The sequence below is a fragment of the Arachis hypogaea genome, chromosome 18 (genome assembly GCF_003086295.3).
Source record: "Arachis hypogaea cultivar Tifrunner chromosome 18, arahy.Tifrunner.gnm2.J5K5, whole genome shotgun sequence".
NCBI lineage: Eukaryota > Viridiplantae > Streptophyta > Magnoliopsida > Fabales > Fabaceae > Arachis > Arachis hypogaea.
In genome coordinates this window covers 46,292,560-46,311,514 of record NC_092053.1, presented here as the reverse complement: position 1 = coordinate 46,311,514, position 18,955 = coordinate 46,292,560, and the positions used below count along the sequence as shown (strand labels likewise).

General features: G+C 34.9%; 1 protein-coding gene across 29 annotated transcripts; it reads right to left on the bottom strand.

Annotated features, from left to right (window-relative positions):
- Nucleotides 1–12,959: 12,959 nt before the first annotated feature.
- On the bottom strand, nt 12,960–17,557 carry LOC112772474 (beta-ketoacyl-[acyl-carrier-protein] synthase III, chloroplastic). 29 transcript variants are annotated; one of them, XM_072225335.1, is made up of 11 exons: nt 17,203–17,557; nt 16,489–16,962; nt 15,668–15,713; nt 15,450–15,579; nt 15,147–15,214; nt 14,894–15,039; nt 14,560–14,664; nt 14,362–14,480; nt 13,943–13,996; nt 13,257–13,436; nt 12,960–13,132 (listed from the first exon to the last, which is right to left on the bottom strand). In XM_072225335.1, the coding sequence occupies exons 3-8, from the start codon at nt 15,705–15,707 to the stop codon at nt 14,367–14,369; spliced, it is 603 nt and encodes a 200-aa protein (XP_072081436.1). In that variant the 5' UTR covers nt 15,708–15,713; nt 16,489–16,962; nt 17,203–17,557; the 3' UTR covers nt 12,960–13,132; nt 13,257–13,436; nt 13,943–13,996; nt 14,362–14,366. The 29 variants fall into 29 exon arrangements, with proteins under 29 accessions (XP_072081436.1, XP_072081442.1, XP_072081441.1 ...); XM_072225341.1 differs by having other exon boundaries at nt 14,894–15,030; nt 16,489–16,938; nt 17,203–17,536; XM_072225340.1 differs by having other exon boundaries at nt 14,894–15,030; nt 17,203–17,438.
- Nucleotides 17,558–18,955: the final 1,398 nt, after the last annotated feature.

Here is an 18,955-nt window from a genome sequence, read left to right as displayed (position 1 = left end):
TTTTATCTGTGATCTCTTTTTTCTTTTTCACTTTCATTATCTATATTTTCTTTCCTTTCTTTTTATTCCTTTAATTGGTGTTAAAAATTTAATTGGGTTATTATTTTTTTTTCTACATTTTGCTTGTGACTATATTAAAGAATTGTTTGACAATTAATATTACTTCTTAAGGGTTGCTTGCATGTTCAAATTTAATACTTTCAATACCATATTTCTCATGCATGATATGTGTTTGTGAAAAAGCCCGTATGGCATTATGCATTATTTTAAATCATTCTATTCTACTATTCTAAATGCCTGTTGTTTTTCACAAAACCCCTTTTATATTTTATTGATTAAATATAATTGTCAATACAAACAGATTGTTAGTTTGAAAGAGTTGATAATCAAACTTGGACATTTAATGCTTGATCTATGCTACTCATGCCTTTGCCGACATGCCAATAAACATCTTGCATTTAATTGCCATCACATGCACTTGCTATATTTCCATTGATGAACTTTTCACATCTAGTCATGACCATGTGTTAACGACATCCTTCTTTACCGTGCATTGATTATCACTTGTACTATCCTCTCCCTTGCTAGAACCCTTAGCTTTACATGTACTTACCTCTTCCCTTTTCAGGATGGCCACCAAGAAGGGGAAAGAGAAAGCTACTCCCAAACCACCGGCAAGGAAAGGAACAAAAAGAGCACTAGCTGCGGAGCAACCCGTCCACTTGTACATCTCAGCATGCACCGAGGACGGTGCAATCTTTAAGTGTGGGGAAGTCGATACTGATCTCTGTGGGTTACTTACTCTTCTATCTCAACACCAATGTTTTATTTTCTTTGTTCGTTCATTGTTGCATTTGCATGTTTGATTGCATATTTATTTGATTTTGTGCATATTTTACCACCACTTGGTTAAAGTAATATTTTCTTTTTCAAGAAACTTTTTAGAGTATTTCACTAATTTGAATAAATTTTTTTGTTAAACCTGTTTGAAGAAATATTATATTGGAACATGGTTTAGAGCTCGAACACACAAAACCTGTGAGATTTTTGAGCTTATTTGATTGGTTGCATTTTATCAACCAATATTTTATTTTTTGGTGTGTGTTTTTCTCTCTAAAATTGTGATATTTGTCTTGCTTAATTCTATATTTCCATGGTTTGATGTATGCATGCACTTATATGATTGAGGCCCCTGTTTCACTAAGCTTACATACCCATATGGCCTTACCTTTTCATTATCCTTTGCAAACCAATTTTGAGCCTATTATACCCCTTTGTTCTTTACTTTATCAGATCATTAACTCTAAGCGAAAAACAATAATGTCCTTAATTTGAATTTTTGGTTAGTTTAGACTAGTGAGAGTGCTTATGATTTAAGTGTCGGGAAATTGGGTTTGGAAACGTTTGGTTTAAGAATTGGGTGTTATGTATTCTTGAGAAAATATGAACAAGAATGTTAAGAACATGTTTATGCATTCAATACCATAATCATATGCATTGAAAAAAAAAAGAAAAAAATTTGAAAAAAAAATTATTAAGAAAAGAAAAATAGAAAAAAAAGAAAAAAAAGAGAGAGAAAAAGAAAAGAAAAAGAGCAAATTATAAAAAGGGGACAAAATGCCCCAAAGAAAATGGTGATAGCAATGCATATGTACTGTACTCAAATCAGGATGTATGAATATGTGGAAAACATGGCTAATGGATAGTTAGATGTGGTATTATGATTACATGGATTGTCTAAGTTAGGTGGAAAGTTTAAGTTAATTAAGGATTCAGATTTTAGTCCACTTGACCAAATACAATCCTACCTTGACCCTAACCCCATTACAACCCTTAAAAGACCTCTTGATATGTATATTTGTGCATCAAATTTGTGTTGATTGGTAGAAGAAGAGCAAGCCTTAGAAAGCAAGGTTAGTAGAGAATTGAGAGATGGAACCTTAAACACCTGAGCGATTAGAGTACATACACTTCTAGTGAGGGTTCGATGCTCGATTCTTTGTTCCCGGCTTTCACGAGCTATTTTCTTTTGCAAGTTTACTTGTACCTTATTTTATGATTTGAATTAGTGAGATCTAGTTCATATTTTTTCTTGAAAGATTTATTTACTTTTCAGCAAGTAGGTAAAAATATTTTGCATTTAGCTGCATTCATAGAGATAGGTTACATTTCATACATTCTACCATTCCTCTTCACTCTTTTAGTTCTCTTGAGCTTAGCATGAGGACATGCTAATGTTTAAGTGTGGGCAGGTTGATAAACTACTATTTTATGGTTTATCATGTGCTTAATCTAGTGGATTTTATCCATTATTCTCACGCTTATTCATAGAAATCGCATGTTTTACGTTTTTCTTCCTGATTTTGTGCTATGATTAAAAACATGTTTCTTTGGCCTTAAATTTACTAATTTTAATCCTCTCTTATTACCATTCGATGCCGTGATATGTGTGTTAAGTAATTTCAGAGATTACAGGGCAGGAGTGGCTCAGAGGATGGAAAGGAAGCATACAAAAGTGGAAGGAATACAAGAAATTGAAGAAACTGCAAAGCTGTCAACCCTGACCTCTTCGCACTCAAACGGTCATAACTTGAGCTACAAAGGTCCAAATGATGCGGTTCCAGTTGCATTGGAAAGCTAACATTCGGGGCTTCAAAATGATATTTAATATGCTATAGTTTCCCTGATGATAAGTGATGCGAACGCGTGATTCACGCGGATGCGTCGCAGTGACAAAAAACCAGCATGGCAGATTTCGTAACCAGCATTTTTTGGGCTGTTTCTGACCCAGTTTTCGGCCCAAAAAATACATATTAGAGGCTATAAAGTGGGAGAATCTATTCAATTCAGATATACATTCACATTCACAATTATTAGGATTTAGATGTAGTTTTAGAAAGAGAGAGGCTCTCTCCTCTCTCTTAGGATTTAGGATTAGGATTTAAGATTTCTATTATGATTAGGCTACATCTCTTCATTCAAGGTTCAATGTTCCTTTAATTTATGTTTCTCTTCTACTTTTATTTATTCTAATACTTTTATTTGTATTTGACTTATGTTGCCAAATTGGCTTATGAACCTTTTCATGTTAGATTTGAATATTCTATTTAATGCACATTGAGGTATTTCAGATTTAAGATTGCTTTCTTCAAATTTATGTTATTAATGCTTTTAATTTAATTTAGATTTATCTCTCTTTTCTTTGGTTAAGTAATTGGTAATACTTGAGTTGTCAAACTCAACAGTTGATTGAGATTTGGGAATTGCTGATTGATTTGGATTGCTCTAAAGCTAGTCTTTCCACAGGTGTTGACTAGGACTTGAGGATCAAATTGATTAGTCCACTTGACTTTCCTTTATTTAGTAAGGGTTAACTAAGTGGGAGCAATAAATAATTCTCATCACACCTGATAAGGATAACTAGGATGGGATTTCCAATTCTCATACCTTGCAATGGTTTTTATGATAATTAAGATTTAATTTCCTGCCAATTTATTTTCCTGTCCCCTATTTCAAAAACCTAAAAATATACCCTTTTCCAGAACCAATAATAATTCATACTTCCCTGCAATTCCTTGAGAGACGACCCGAGATTTAAATACTTCGGTTATAAATTTTATTGGGTTTTGTTACTTGTGACAACCAAATTTTTGTACGAAAGAATTTTTGTTGGTTTAGAAACTATATCTACAACGCGATTATTTTTATAAAATTCTTTACTAGCAAGAATCTAATCGTCAACATTGTAAGCATTAATTTACAGCAGGTAAAGTTCAGCCACCACTTTTCTCTTGTTGCTCGAAATGGTGGTGAAAAGAGTGGGAGAAGATGTCAAGCAATTAACTTGCATGCAAATGGAAACAAATTACCTTTAACTTTTGAACTTGCTTAACATGCTTTTGATTTGCTTGATTGGACATTGCTTTCTTGAATAACTTTCTCTTTCGTTCATCTTTGGTGTTTGAGTTTGTAAGTGAAGCTCTCTTTCTCTTTCTAGTGTTTATCCGAAGTGAACTTGTGAAGTTAGCTTAGGGTAGCTTCAGTTTTGCTTGATTGCAATCGGGTTCTTTAGTGGATTAATGTTCATTCCGCAGCTTTGAGTGCATTAGGCTTTATTGATTTGGGCTGTAACAAAATAACTTTGGGCCTGCACACTTGAACTGATTCATCGAACACCCATTTGGGTTATTAACCCAATTAACATGTTTGTTATCATTAATGTGTTAATTATTTTTTCTTAACTCAACATCTATTAATTAGCTCCATTAAAATTATCTCGTATTCGCACTTCCTAAACTCGAACCTGTTGATTGATAAAATAATTTACCTTTTTAACTCTTTAACTAATTAATGAAATCTCCTTTCTTAGTTAACATTACTCACTTCTTTACTGTTTTTGTTGTCAATCAAAATCAAATAAGTTAAATCACAAATTGATTTCACAAATTAACAAAACCATAAAAATCTAATTTTTCTTAACCAAGTTATCAAACCAACTTCAACTCTGTGTTGAGTTTATTGCAATTATCCATTTTTTTAAAATTCATTAGAAATTCGCAAAACATAACTCTTTAAGTAGAAGTAATAAAATAAAACTCATTTTCGATTTAACCAGGTTTTTCAAAACTAACTTCACTTCATTTTTCTATGGAGAATTGGTATATTTTTAACTTTTATTTACATTAATTGTTACTGGAATAAATATACCTAATATTAATTATAATAATAATTATGTATTTATAAATATTATATACATAAAAATAAAATATTAAATTAAATAAGATTATTTTAAATTTTTACTTTTTTTAATATTACTAACTCCGCCTATGTTACACTTGCGGTACATAGCCGGTCCCAAGCCCGGATAAAAGAGGCGGGTTGTGTTAGGTCTTCGGCAACCAACATAAAAATATAGCCGAACCCCCATGACATGAATCAAAGATATTATTGCCCTAAAGCTAGGTCGTTGCCCAGAAGCAACGCGCCGTATGGCTGGAGTACAGTGTCAAAGCAAAAGCCGCTGCATCGGTGCCCGGATGTAGTGTTAAAAGAGCAAGGGTTCTCGCGTTTTCGTGAACGGACGAGGATAAATAAGCTAGTTCACAAAGTAAAAGGTAAAGGTCGAAGCGACAGAAGGTTGAGATTTGGGACATAGAACATAGGCACTCTAACAGAAAAGTCCATGGAGGTGGTGGACACCATGACAAGGAGAAAGACTAACATTATGTGCCTACAAGAAACAAAATGGGTTGGTGCAAAGGCTAGGGAGTTGGATACTTCTGGTTTCAAACTTTGGTATACAGGAAAGGTGAAGAATAGGAATGGGGTTGGAATAATTGTGGATAAGTAGTGGAAGAAGAACGTAGTGGATGTCAAGAGGGTGGGAGATCGGATCATCTCTATCAAACTTGTGGTGGAGGGAGGTGCTTTCCATGTGATTAGCGCCTATGCACCGCAAGTGGGTTCGGACGAACAACACAAGATAAGGTTTTGGGAGGATCTAGAGAGTTTGGTTCAAGGCATACCTTTGGGAGATAAGATTTTCTTAGGAGGAGATTTAAATGGCCATGTTGGGAGAGAAGTGACTGGATATGGGAGTATTCATGGAGGCCATGATTTTGGGGTGATCAATGCCGAGGGTAAAACTATTTTGGACTTTTCCTCAACATTTGATCTTCTCATTGCAAATACATGTTTTAAAAAGAGAGACGAACATCTTATAACCTATAAGAGTGGCATGACAAGCTCTCAAATCGACTTCTTCCTGTTGAGGAGAGTCGACCGGAAATTTTGCATTAACTGTAAAATTATCCCGGGAGAGAGTTTGACAACACAACATAGGGTGCTCGTCATGGATTTTCACGTTGAGCAAAAGTTGAGGAAAAGACATCATACGAAGAACCCAAGGACGAGGTGGTAGCGGATGAAAGGTGAGGAACAAAGAAGCTTCCTAAGACGGGTAGGATAACAGGTAAAGTGGGATGGGAATGGAAGCACGGAAGAGATGTGGAGGGAGATGGCAGAAGTTATTAGAAGAGCAGCAAAAGAAAGTTTTGGTGAATCTAAAGGAATAGGACTAAGAGACAAGGAGTCCTGGTGGTCGAATGCGAGTACACAAGAAAAGATAAAGATAAAAAGGGAATGCTTTAAAGAGTGGTCTTTATGCCGCAACGCAGATAACTGGGAAAAATATAAGGCGGCTAAGAAAGAGACAAAAGTGGCTGTAAGTGAAGCAAGAACAAGAGCATATGAGGGTCTCTACCAGTCTTTGGGCACGAAAGAAGGAGAAAAAGGTATATATAGAATCGCAAAGAGCCGGGAAAGAAGAACGAGAGATTTGGATCAGGTTAAGTGCATAAAGGATAAGGATGGAGAGGTGTTGGCTCAAGAGGAGAAGATTAATGAAAGGTGGAAGAGCTACTTCTACGAGTTATTTAATGAGGGACAGAAGACTCTTTCGTGCCTTGGTCGATTATGCACAAGGGAAGAAGATCAAAACTTTGACTACTATCGAAGGATTCGAGACTTCGAGGTAAAAGAGGCTCTAAAGCAGATGAAAAATGGCAGGGCAGTAGGACCTGATAATATCCCGATTGAGGTTTGGAAGGGTCTTGGAGAAAAAGGCATCAACTGGTTAACCATGCTTTTTAATGAGATTTTAAGGTCAAAGAAGATGCCTGATGAGTGGAGAAAGAACACCTTGGTACCTATTTACAAGAATAAGGGGGATATACAAAGTTGCGAAAACTATAGAGGGATTAAGCTTATGAGTCATACTATGAAGTTATGGGAAAGGGTGATAGAACGGAGGTTGAGAAAAGAGACACAAGTAACAGAGAACCAATTTGGATTTATGCCAGGTAGATCTACCACTGAAGCGATATACCTATTAAGAAGGATGATGGAGAGGTATCATAGTAATAAAAGGGATCTACATATGGTGTTTATTGATTTGGAAAAAGCATATGATAGGGTACCAAGGGAGGTCTTATGGAAGGTTTTAGAAAAGAGGAGAGTAAGGATCGCATATATTCGGGCAATTAAAGACATGTATGATGGGGCCACAACTAGTGTGAAGACTCAAGGTGGTGTGACAGAGGAATTCCCTATTGGTATAGGATTACACCAGGGATCATCCTTAAGTCCATACCTTTTCAAATTAGTCTTGGAAGTACTCACAGAGCACATCCAAGAGCCTGTGCCATGGTGCATGCTTTTTGCCGATGATATCGTCCTTATGGGAGAGTCAAGGGAAGACCTAAATAAGAAGTTAGAGTTATGGAGAGAAGCTCTAGAAGTGTATGGTCTGCGCATAAGCCGTAGCAAGACGGAATATATGGAATGTAAGTTCAGTCTGAGAAGGGAAAATCTCAATATAGAGGTGAAGAATGGAGAAAACATCCTACGAAAAGTTAAAAGTTTTAAGTATCTTAGGTGCATTATACAGGATAATGGAGAGATTGAACAGGATGTAAATCATAGGATCCAAGCAGGTTGGTTAAAATGGCGGAGTGCATCTGGTTTTATATGAGACAAAAAAGTGCCTTTAAAACTTAAAGGTAAATTCTATCGCACCGCTATAAGACCGGCTATGTTGTATGGTACGGAGTGTTGGGTGGCTAAAGGGGAGCACGAACATAAGCTGAGTGTGGCAGAGATGAAGATGTTGAGATGGATGAGTGGTCATACGCGATTGGATAAAATAAGGAATGAAGATATAAGGGAGAGAGTTGGAGTAGCACCCATTGTGAAAAAGATGGTTGAATCGCGTCTCAGGTGGTTTGGACATGTGAGAAGAAGACCGATAGAACATCTAGTCAGGAATGAAGATGACATGTGAGTAGCACCCATTGTTGTTGTTGTTTTTAATATTACTCTTTTATAATCATTATGATTTTTTGTTTTATTGATATTGAATATTTTATATATGGAGAACACTTAAGAGTCAAAAGTACACGTTTTATATTTAAGAATGATTCAATAATAAAAAATTAAAAAATATAAATGTAATTAATTATTGATTTTATTTATAAAAAAGATGAAATATGAGTTGAGATAAAATCAATCTATCATTATTGGTATATAAATTTAGGATAATTTACCTAAATAAAATAATTGGAATTTATATTTACGCAAATACAATAATCTAAAATTCATTACATGCCTGTCCTCTTTAAAATCTATATAAATCGAGGATGCTATCCACGGTTTAACATTTGTATATAGACCGTGAGACTCCTACCGCGGTTTATGAAGAGAAACGTTTGTGCATACACCACGGGACCTCTGTGACGGTTTATGAAGACCAAAAATTGTACATAAACTGCGAGATTCCTACCGCGGTTTATAAAGGAAATGAAATCTCCATAAAACCGCGATAGCCAGTGACGAATTGCATTCCTGAGTGTGAGTGTTTGGGTTTGAGAGAATTTGGAAGAGAATCACTTGACAGCGATTTTCCGGCAGGATGGGGTCATGAGAGAACAAAATCGTTTGTACCGATTGAACGGTGTTGCTCACATAGCTGGAAGCATCAATAAAAAGGTTAGTTATTTATAAGTTGTTCTCTTTATATGTTAGTTGCTTGTTGTTTCGTTCATATCTTATGTCACTTTGATGTGTGGTTAGGATATTTTTATAAATAATTTGAAGATGTTAGTGATTTATCCGTTAAAATTTGATCAGTACCAATTTAATTTTTTTTGTTAATTTATGTGTTAGTCTTTCATCTTTGAATTATTTAATTTATAAATAATTTAGGTATTAGTGATTTATCTGTTAAAATTTAATTAGTAAAAAATTAATTTTTTAGTTAATTGATATGTTAAACTTTTACGTGTGAAGTATTTAATTTATAAATAATTTAAGCATTAAGGATTTATTTATTAAATTTTAAATAGTACGAATTTAATTTTGTTGATAATGTATGTATTATCCTTTGTATGTGAATTATTTAATTTACAAATAATTCAAGTATTAGTCTTTTTTATTAAATTTGATTGGTATCAATTTAAATTTTTTATTAATTTATGTATTCGTCTTTTATCTGTGAAATATTTAATTTATAAATAATTCTGACCCACAGTTTTTCAATAAAGTATGATCTGATCATGTAGAGGCATATTTTGTTGCTTCCTAACATTATAAGTACACCTAGTTGGCTGCATTATGTAACAAAATTAATTTGGTACTAATCAAATTTTAGTAAAAAAAGACTAATACCAGAATTATTTATAAATTAAATATTTCACAGATAAAAGACGAATAGGTGGTGCAAACCCCATCTTGTAAACGTTAAACACCTCACTCATACTGTAGACATCATGAACATATGTCGACCGATTCAAGCGCGAGTGAGCACGGCATGCGATGGCATGACAACATAGGTGATGCAAGGCCTAAAAATACCTACAATCGCAAATATGATATCTAAGTGAAACTCGATAGTTGCCAAGCGAAAAGTTACCAGTAGGAGTCGTCTCAGCCATAGTATACTCAAAATGATTCTTGTTGAACAAAGTAACGGTGAAGCATCTGGAGTCTCTCAGGTTGCGCTCTATTGCTTTCACCAAAGCCTGACAAAATTGATGCCTAGTCCCTAATTGCGTCTCTACCATTTGTCCTCGGATAACAAACAACTCTGCAAGCCTGTCATAAATGGACTTCACAAACGATATTAGTGGTCAGTGGCCAAACCGTCTCCCGCTATCCTGATGTTAGGTCCACTTATCATATTTTATTTGGTTGGCCCAATCACACATAGCCAGATTCTCAGTCCGCATAATATTAAACCAATAGTCAAACTCTGTCTCGGTCTTCGCATATATAGCATTCAATAGTAGCATTGAAAAGTTTGCCAACACCTGACAAATGTAGAATGCTCGATAAGCACGTGGTGGTAGCTAACCACTGTCAGGGGCCTCCAGGGCAGCTTTGATGCCATTGTGCCTGTCAGAGATAACAAGAATGCCCTCTTGTGGCGTCACATGCTGTCGTAGATTGGATAAGAAAAAAGACCACGACTTTGCATTTTCTCCCTCCACAAGTGATGCGTGAGCATCTTTTCTTTATTTTCTTATTATTTTACATATTAACTTATTGAGTTTTATTGAGATTTTTGTGTTTGAAGCCTAAAATAGAACTCGTAGATCTTAATCAGATCCTGTAGATCTTCATTAGACCCTATCACAAATGTATCATACTTCACACCGGTTGACACAACTGCAATAGGGATCTCATAAAATAACTTTTTTATCCACTTGATTCCAAACTGTAATGACCCAACTTCCAGTACGTCATGATCGTACCAAAAGTAAAGAGTTACTAACCTATTTCTTTTATTAACTATTTAATATTGAGCCTTTAGTTCGATATCGCGTTTCTATTTTATAGAAAATTCCAAAAAATTTTGTTTTTGATTATCAAAATCATATATCAGACATTTCAAAATAATTCATTCAAGATCAGAATCTCAGCCAACTTATCACAAAAATCAGTAATTCAAAATACAATTCACAACCGCATCTAATTTCACTTATAATTTAAAGTCATCACAACCGCATCCAATTCTAATTCATAATTCACAATAATCACAATAGCTAACTATTCTCAAACACATGTCAAGCAATTCACATCAATTAATCAATACTTAACCATTGTTAACTATTTGTAATTATCCAATTAACCTTGTAGGCATTCTAAATTAAAAACGTTTGATTTTAAAAATAAATCCCCTACCTCAAAGTGTCGAAATCCATAGAAATTGGGAATACTGCACTCATCAGCAACAACTCTAATAGTAGCCATATCATCTTAAAGTAGTAGCAGCAACAGTTTGGCATCTCCGATCGACGGCAGCAGCACTCTGTCAGGTTCCGACATCTGTTCTGTCCCCTTGGCAGCAACTACAGTAGTTCTGGGCAGCTCCAGGGATGGTGGAAGGCCTCAGCATCAGCCAAACAGCAGCAGTAACAATTTAGAGTAAAGCCAGAACAGGGCCAGACCAACAATAACAGTTCTAGCAGCGGGGATTGCGTCTTCTCGGATTCTAGAAACCAGAGGCAGAAGCAGAACTGCCTAGCTTCTCCATACAGTGTCCGGCGATGCAGCGGCTCGGCGACGGCGACGACTTCCATCGACAGTAGCGGCGGCGAAGAGACGTGGCTGCAGTGACAGAAGACTTCTCCTTCCTCCTCTGTTGCGTCTTCTCTCTATTCATAGACCTCCAATGACGGCGACGATGAAGACCTCGACGGCGGTGACGAAGCGGGCTCCACGGAGCGGCGATGAGGGCGACGGTGGCGGCGCAAAGATGGCAGTGACAAGGCTGGTTGCGGGCCTCTCTTGTTCATGCGTCTCTCTCTCTTCGCGATTCTGTGCCCTCGACGATGACTTGTGGACGGATCAGCGGCGACGCGAGCTTATGGCTCCATGGACGGGACGACGACGTGAAGCAGCTCGGCGACGAGCTCTAGGGAGGCGGCAGTGACGGTGAACAACCCCTGCTTCCTCTATTCTCTTCTCCGTTTCCTCACTCTCCCTCTCTGATTTTCCCATTTTTGAAGTTGCACTAAAGGGGGGTGAAAGGGGGTGGGGTGCGGCTGTGGTGAGGGGTGCTAGGGTTAGGGTTTTTTGTGAATTTGGGAATTAGGGTTTTTGATTTCCAATTTGGAAATTAGGGTTAGAAATTAGGGATTTTATAAAAGAATATGGATAGATATGAATATATATTTTGATAAAATTGGAGGGTAGAGTAATTTTAAAACCAAATATATTCTCTTAAAAATATCTAAGAATATTGTTTATCAACATATTGCTAAGTTCAATTAATTATTTCTAGTTTAAATTATAAAATAAGCATATTAATCATATTTTTATAAAATATAGTTTAAAATCAATATTAATTATTCAAATTAAATGATATAACTTTTTATTATTTTTCTATTATCAAAACTCTAATTTCAATTTGTGTAGAATAACTAATTATAATAAAAATTGTACTTGAACATTAATTAACTTTAGTAAAATAATTTTCTTAAAATAAAATTATCAACAAATAAAATAAATCACAAATAACTAATTATTTAATTTTCAAAAATTAGAGTTGTTACACAAACACCTCAAGCTTCTGCAAAATACTAGTTTTTAGATCTAACAAGATATTCAATAAACGGATAAATACACTTAAGAGTTTCTTGTCGGAAAACTTTATTCCCTCTCTTTTGCTTTTATAAATTTTCCCAAAGCAATACAATAGTGCTAAAAAACTATCTTCCTCACTATACATTGTGAAAATGACTCTGTCCTTGACAAATTACCTTTAATTGGTATATATAAAGTCTACGGCCTTCATAAATCAAAGTAGGGATCGTACAGTTTATATGTACAATCTTTGATCTTCATAAATTGTGGCAGAAATCTCACAATTTATGCACAAACAATATTCTTCAGAAATCGCAGTAAGAATCTCGCGGTTTATGTACAAATAGTAAATCGTGGTTAGTAGCCATTTATATAAAATTAAAAAAAAATACGAATGTAATGAATTTTAAATTGTTATATTTACATAAATATAAATTCACTACAAGAGAAGCGGGAAATTGCAGCGGTTTTTTGTGGGATTTGCAGCGGTTTTTAACCACCGTAAAACAGCATACCGGCGCTTCTGGAAACGTCACTAGTTAGGGGGTGGAGATTTGATTTAGCGGCAGTTTCTCAGAACTACTGGCACAACCGCTGCAAATCAGATAATTAATTTTGCTGAAACCGCCGCTATTCGGTCAGTGGGTTTTAAAAAAAATTGCGACGGTTTTGAACCGCCGCAATTTCATACATGTGCTTAAAAATGACTAATTACAATTGTTTAGACCATTTTTCATTAACTCTGTCACCTTGTCAATACTTCAAAGCCACACATAGAAATGAATATAAATAATGTAGAAGAAATATCCTTCTGGATCTTGTCTCACTCAAATAAGAATAATCAATTAAGTTCACTAAAATGTTAAACATCATCAATCTCGGGAACAGATTTAACTGAGTTAAAAAATGTAAATAGTAATTAAGCAGATGACAACCTCACACCATGTCCAGGACTTTTGAGATTGGAGATAGTAACAACTCCATCAAATCCCTGACAAGTAATGATGTATTATAGTCAAAATCAGAGTATACGTTAACAGATAAGACATCCATTTGAGAAGATGAAGTCCCAGTTCCAACGAAATTAAAACTGATCTGGAGAAAGTAAATCTTACACTATGCCTTTTTGTCCCAAGGAGAGTGTACGCCGCAGGAGCTGAGCCCAAAACTTAGAATTCTCCAATTTATACTTCAACCGGTCAACTGTAGAAGCACTCCCATGCAGAGCTTCAGGTGTAGGTGAATCGAAAACAAAATCCATTAAGTTACAGAACTTTTGGAGTTGAGCTTCATATCTAGAAACATGAGAAGAACAAACTTTTCTGCATAAATTAGAACGTGACAACATCTTTACATTCAAAGATCACCAGAATTGTTTGGTTCCAATAATATATTTCAAGAATTTAAAATGAAGAATCAAATGCCTAAAGCAACAAATGCATTTTGGTATCTTAGAAAGGCATAACCACTAAAAGGAGCATCCACTCCAATTGAGGAGCATTGATTTGGTTCACTTCTCTTCAAATTTATAAATTTCAACTTCACTTGTTCCATTATTTCCTCTTTTCATATCCAGAACAATTAGCAGCTAAAATATTGGAAAAGTAATAAACACAGCATTTCTAAACTCGTGTATATATATTTTATAGACATGAGTATGAATCAAGTCATCAACTTCCAAATCATTAGCTCTCTCATCATCTACATAACTTTTCTTTTTTTTCTTTTTGTAGGAAAAAAACTCTTTTTCCAGCTTCATGAAGATTCAAGGGAAGAAAAATATTAAAAAAAAAAAGTTTACCTTGTCATGGCATGCCTGAACCACTGCAGCAAATTTAATGTCCAGTTGATGGGGCTGATCACATAGTAAGAGTAGGGTCACACTTTGGTACATACAACATACCAAATTTCACCAAATTTTCAAATATAATACCTGAATACCTTTCTGAAGAAATTGATAGAAGTCTAACAAAATTAAATGAAATAGCAAAATAACTTTAATTGGTGGAAGCAGCATAAACAAGTACAAGAAAGAAAAGTACCATGTGTGTAACATCTCCTAAGAACATCATATTTAAAAGGGTATACACTAAGAAAGTAATATGGAGGCAAGGGATTGAGTTCCCTGGTCAATATGTCGTATTTATGAGAGCCAGGATGTAATTTATGATTTTCTCTTACAAACTTATGTTGGAAAATTCCAGGAAGATATACAATTACCTGTACTAGCACAGCACCAGCCGCATCCCCAAAGAGAATACAACTCCCTCTATCGCTCCAATCAACATATCTTGACAGAGCATCAGCCCCAATAACAAGAACATTACGAAATCCACCACCTGCATCCATAAAGAGAAAGGACAATTATCTTCACTGCATTGAGCAAGTATTGAGTCAACAAAATAAACAAATTTATACCCTAATGTGACAAGCAGTTGATATTAAGCCCAACACAAATCCGCTACATGCAGCTGTAATGTCATAAGCCAATGGATTTGCTTTGCAGCCAAGTTGTTTTTGTATCTGAAATTCATAAGTTAAAGCAATAGGAGAGGCTAAGAAAGCAAAGTTTGGATACCCAATGTTGCAATGATATCAATACAGGAATAGGTTCAATACTCAATTCATTTGTAAGAAGTTGGCAACACCATTATTGGTCAAATGCTCCATTAATTTATCACTAAAAATTTGCTAATGTAAAACTATACATTACATGGCTATGAGCCTACGATGATACATCCCGAACCCATACCTGTGGAGCACTACCAAATAGATCCTCTAGTGTAGACGTGCACATCAATATAAGGTCAAGATCATCAGGGTCAACATTTGCCATCTCAAGAGCTTTCCTAGATGCATCTACCCCTAAAGCTATCAAATTATCTCTGCCTGCATGCACTTCATGAAGCAATATGATCCCAGATTTCCAAAAATATTTTTAAAATGTTCTGATTATATTTGTGAGGATGTTCTATCCTAAAATTATTAGATCAGATTTCCTGTACCTTTGCATGCTCCAAGTCTTCCAAAAGTAAAACTCCAGCTCCTTCCCCATGACAAATCCATCTCGGTTCTGAAATATCATAAACAGCCTAATAAGAAAAACTGAATTTGCCATAGCTCATATCCATAGAAGACAGAATTTTTGTGATAAAAAAAAAGTTGTATCTGTGACCATTGAAACATTAGTTTTTAATAAACTATTCTTTTCAGATTACAAGAAAGGATACAAGACTTGCTCATCAAATCTCATTATAATTATAGTTGTATTGTTTTAAAACTAAAAAATGTTGAAAGATTAGCAATACAAAAACATGGTGAGTAGCAGCAAGAATGAGCAGGATTTTTGTTGTATTTCAATGTCCCAAGGGTGTAAAGCTTTGGTAGGGTCTGTATTCCTCTGTGATAGGGCTTTGCATGCCACAAAACCTCCCAAACCTGTACCAATGATTAGTGGATTCATATCAGCTAGATTTATGGCACGATAACCTTATGCAGGTGAAAAAGAATCAATAGTGAATCATACCAATGGGTATAATAGCAGCATCTGAACCACCACAAAGCATCACATCCTGTAGGAATATTTTCATATTAAATTTATCAATACATTTTGATGCAATGATTGTATCATTACACCAAATTGTCTCTGAAAAAGAAAGTTAAATAAATAAATAAATAAAAGGTATAATATTGGATACGAAAAATTCACCATCCTGAGAGTAATATTAAAGCATGAATACTTACAGTTTCACATCTTATGATGTGGTTTGCTGCATTCAATATACAAATGTGAAGATAACATAGACAAAATAAAAGCCTGGTACGAAACAAAACACCAATTTATGGTGTCCATGTAACAACAGACTAAATCCATCGCAAGTATGTCAGATTCAATATTTGTTGGTACACAAAAAGGATTCATCTTCTTCAAGAAATTAAAATACTAAATAGGAATTAAACTTTCACAACTGCGCTTATAAAATACAAAATCTCAGAAATTAAAGTACTAAACAGGATTCATCTAATTGAAAATCCAAAATCTCTTTTCTCTGATTTATCTTTGGCAAAATTTTATGAAAAATAATTTGCAAATCAAGGTTCAGGTTCATCAGGGACTTCAACAATAAACTGCTCAACAACAACCACTTTTGATTTTCATGTTCAGCCACAGCAACAACAAGAAGACTCAACAGAATCTACAGAGCAAGCAGAATTTCAAATCTCAAATCTAGAAATCCAATCAAAATTTCAAGGTCTAGTTCCAGCATCATCAATCCCAATCTATGATATTATAACACAAGAAATTCAACAAGTAGAAGATTTAGAAGCACATATAAAATTATCTACCGCGATGGCGTTGGACAGTGATGCTGCATGGCACCACTCGGGGCAACGGCGATGGAGAACTTACGGCCAGAAGTGGCTCCGAGGACGACGCCGTCGCGAAGGGGAAGGTGGAGGACGAGGATCTATTGGATCGGGAACCGACACCAAAGCTGCGTTGCTGGTTCACAGACGCGGCGGTCGTAGGCGGAGCAGCTACGAGAAAGAACGCGACGAACGACGAGGTGGTAGCAAGCAGTGTGGGGGACGACGCTGCCGTGAAGGGGAGGCAGAGAGCGTTTGTGACCCTTGTTCATGGAGCAATGGGGGCGAACGCAGATCTTCGGGTAAGAGTGGCGATGATACGGAGGCCACCACCAAAGCCACCGCATCTGAACTCGCAAGCGGCGGTCACGGGTGGAACGGCCGCGAGCGGCAGTTGGTTCTTGGCTATTAGGAGGGTCTCTCTTTGGCCTGACGAGAAATTGAACGCAACTCCTTGTTGGATGATAGGAGACAAACGACAAAACACGAAGGGTGGTGGTGGGTTGAATTCAAGAGTTCAGAAATTGGGAAAAAATTGAATCAGAATGTTAATTTGGGAAAGGAAATTTTAGGCAAAATCAATCGATTAGTGTTGTTCAAACCAAAATTCAGAAGGCATAGAGATGAAATTGATGCAAAATTAATTTATCAACAGCCACTAAAATTAAATTGGGATAAGGGAGAAGAACGTACGAGATTGAGGGGAGCGGCGCCGATCTGCAACTCACAAGGCAAGGGGGAAGGCTGCCGACGACGACACCGAGACGGATGGCTGGGGAGGACGTCGACGATTGGCGTCGTTGCTCTGCTGGGCTTCGCGTGCAAAAGGTGAAGCTTAATGGTGCCTATTAATTTTTGTTTGGGTATTTTAGCGAAACGAAACCCCTCCCCCACCCCCACACAAGGTTATTTGCTGCGCCTGGGACCCAAAACTGCCTCAAGTCAAATCAATTTATAACGGAGTTCATTTACGCAATAAGAACCGCACTAATTCAATCAATTTGCGGCAATTTGAAAAAATGCCGGCAATTTGTGGCTGCTAAGTCCCATTTTTCTTATAGGGATTCTAATTATTTTATTTAGATAAATTATCCACATATTTAAATAGCTAGATAAAGCAGCACACAAAATTTAATGACTTGATGTATTCTAGTATCTGTTTTTTAAATTAGTTCTGAAATATAAATCCATTTAAAAATGAAATTATTACCAAGTATATATAATTAGAAAAATCAGAATGTAGTCAACTAAACTTTTTATTTATAGAAATAATCAATTAAAAGATATGATTGAGATATACATATACATAATAAAACTCATCAATGGCGACGAGTGGGTGGAAAACTCAAGAACATGGTGCATCATATTTTCGGTGCGAGTCTTCAAATTAATGCACTATTTTAAAGGGATGAATCAATCATGACATATAAATAAACAAAAATAGAAATGTAATCAATTAGGGTTAATTTTATTTATTTGAATAAACTAAAATTAGGATATATTTTCAAGATATAACGATAATCAATTATAGGTATAGATATTTTAATAGGAAAAACTATGTAAAAATTTGATAGTATGTGACACTTCTGGTATAAATTTTGAATGAGATATTCTTTCTATTTATTTCATATATTTTTTAATTCCAAAATATATAGTCTAAAGGGATAAGAACAATCAGATAACAAATTGAAATACTAATTATTACTGAAATTCAATCAAAAAAGAGAAATATAATTTTTTGTTTTAAGATTTTATTACTGTGCTTTAATTCATCATTTAATATTTTGTTGGAATATGGGGATATTCAATGTGATATAAAAAGGAATATATATATATATATATATATATATATATATATATTAAAAATAAATTTAAAAATAATTAGAAAGATATAATTCTAATATGTATTATTGTCTGTACGATAGGTAGATATCTACAAAAATCTTTTTTATAATAGATTTAGAATGGATGATTGGAAAAAAAATTAATTTTTCGTTTATAATAGTACATAAATATGCACAAATTAAAGAGCGAAAAGGTGACATAACTAAAATAAAATTCCATTTATTGTAATAAATATACATAAAGAGAAAATTATTTTTAAATTAATTCAAATTACAATTTTGTAAAAAAATTTTATTGCAGTTGAATGCCTATAAATAGTTAAATATTAAGAACTCTATCTCTTCAATCTTTTCTATACTGTATGAATTAAATTTTCAAACCCACTGATATGAAAATATATTTTTATTTCCTCGTCTTCTTACTAATTATTTTCATAGGCTTTGGTATGCACCAAATTTATTAAAACAATTCAATATATTGTTTAGATAACATACTATGAGATTCTGTGTAGATGCTGTCCTAAGATATTCTGTGTAGATGCTGTCCTAAGATAGGAGAAAAAGATATTTGAGATGGAGATAGAAAAAAAAAAGCATCTCTC

What these genes read in the sequence shown, in the direction of transcription:
- LOC112772474 (XM_025817426.3), bottom strand. Translation starts at nt 15,731, where the DNA reads ATGAAAATATTCCTACAGGATGTGATGCTTTGTGGTGGTTCAGATGCT. An exon ending in CTGCTACTCACCATGTTTTT is followed by an intron (nt 15,215 to 15,449) that starts GTATTGCTAATC and finishes ATGATATTTCAG; the next exon opens with AACCGAGATGGATTTGTCAT. An exon ending in CAACTGCTTGTCACATTAGG is followed by an intron (nt 14,481 to 14,559) that starts GTATAAATTTGT and finishes TTATGGATGCAG; the next exon opens with GTGGTGGATTTCGTAATGTT.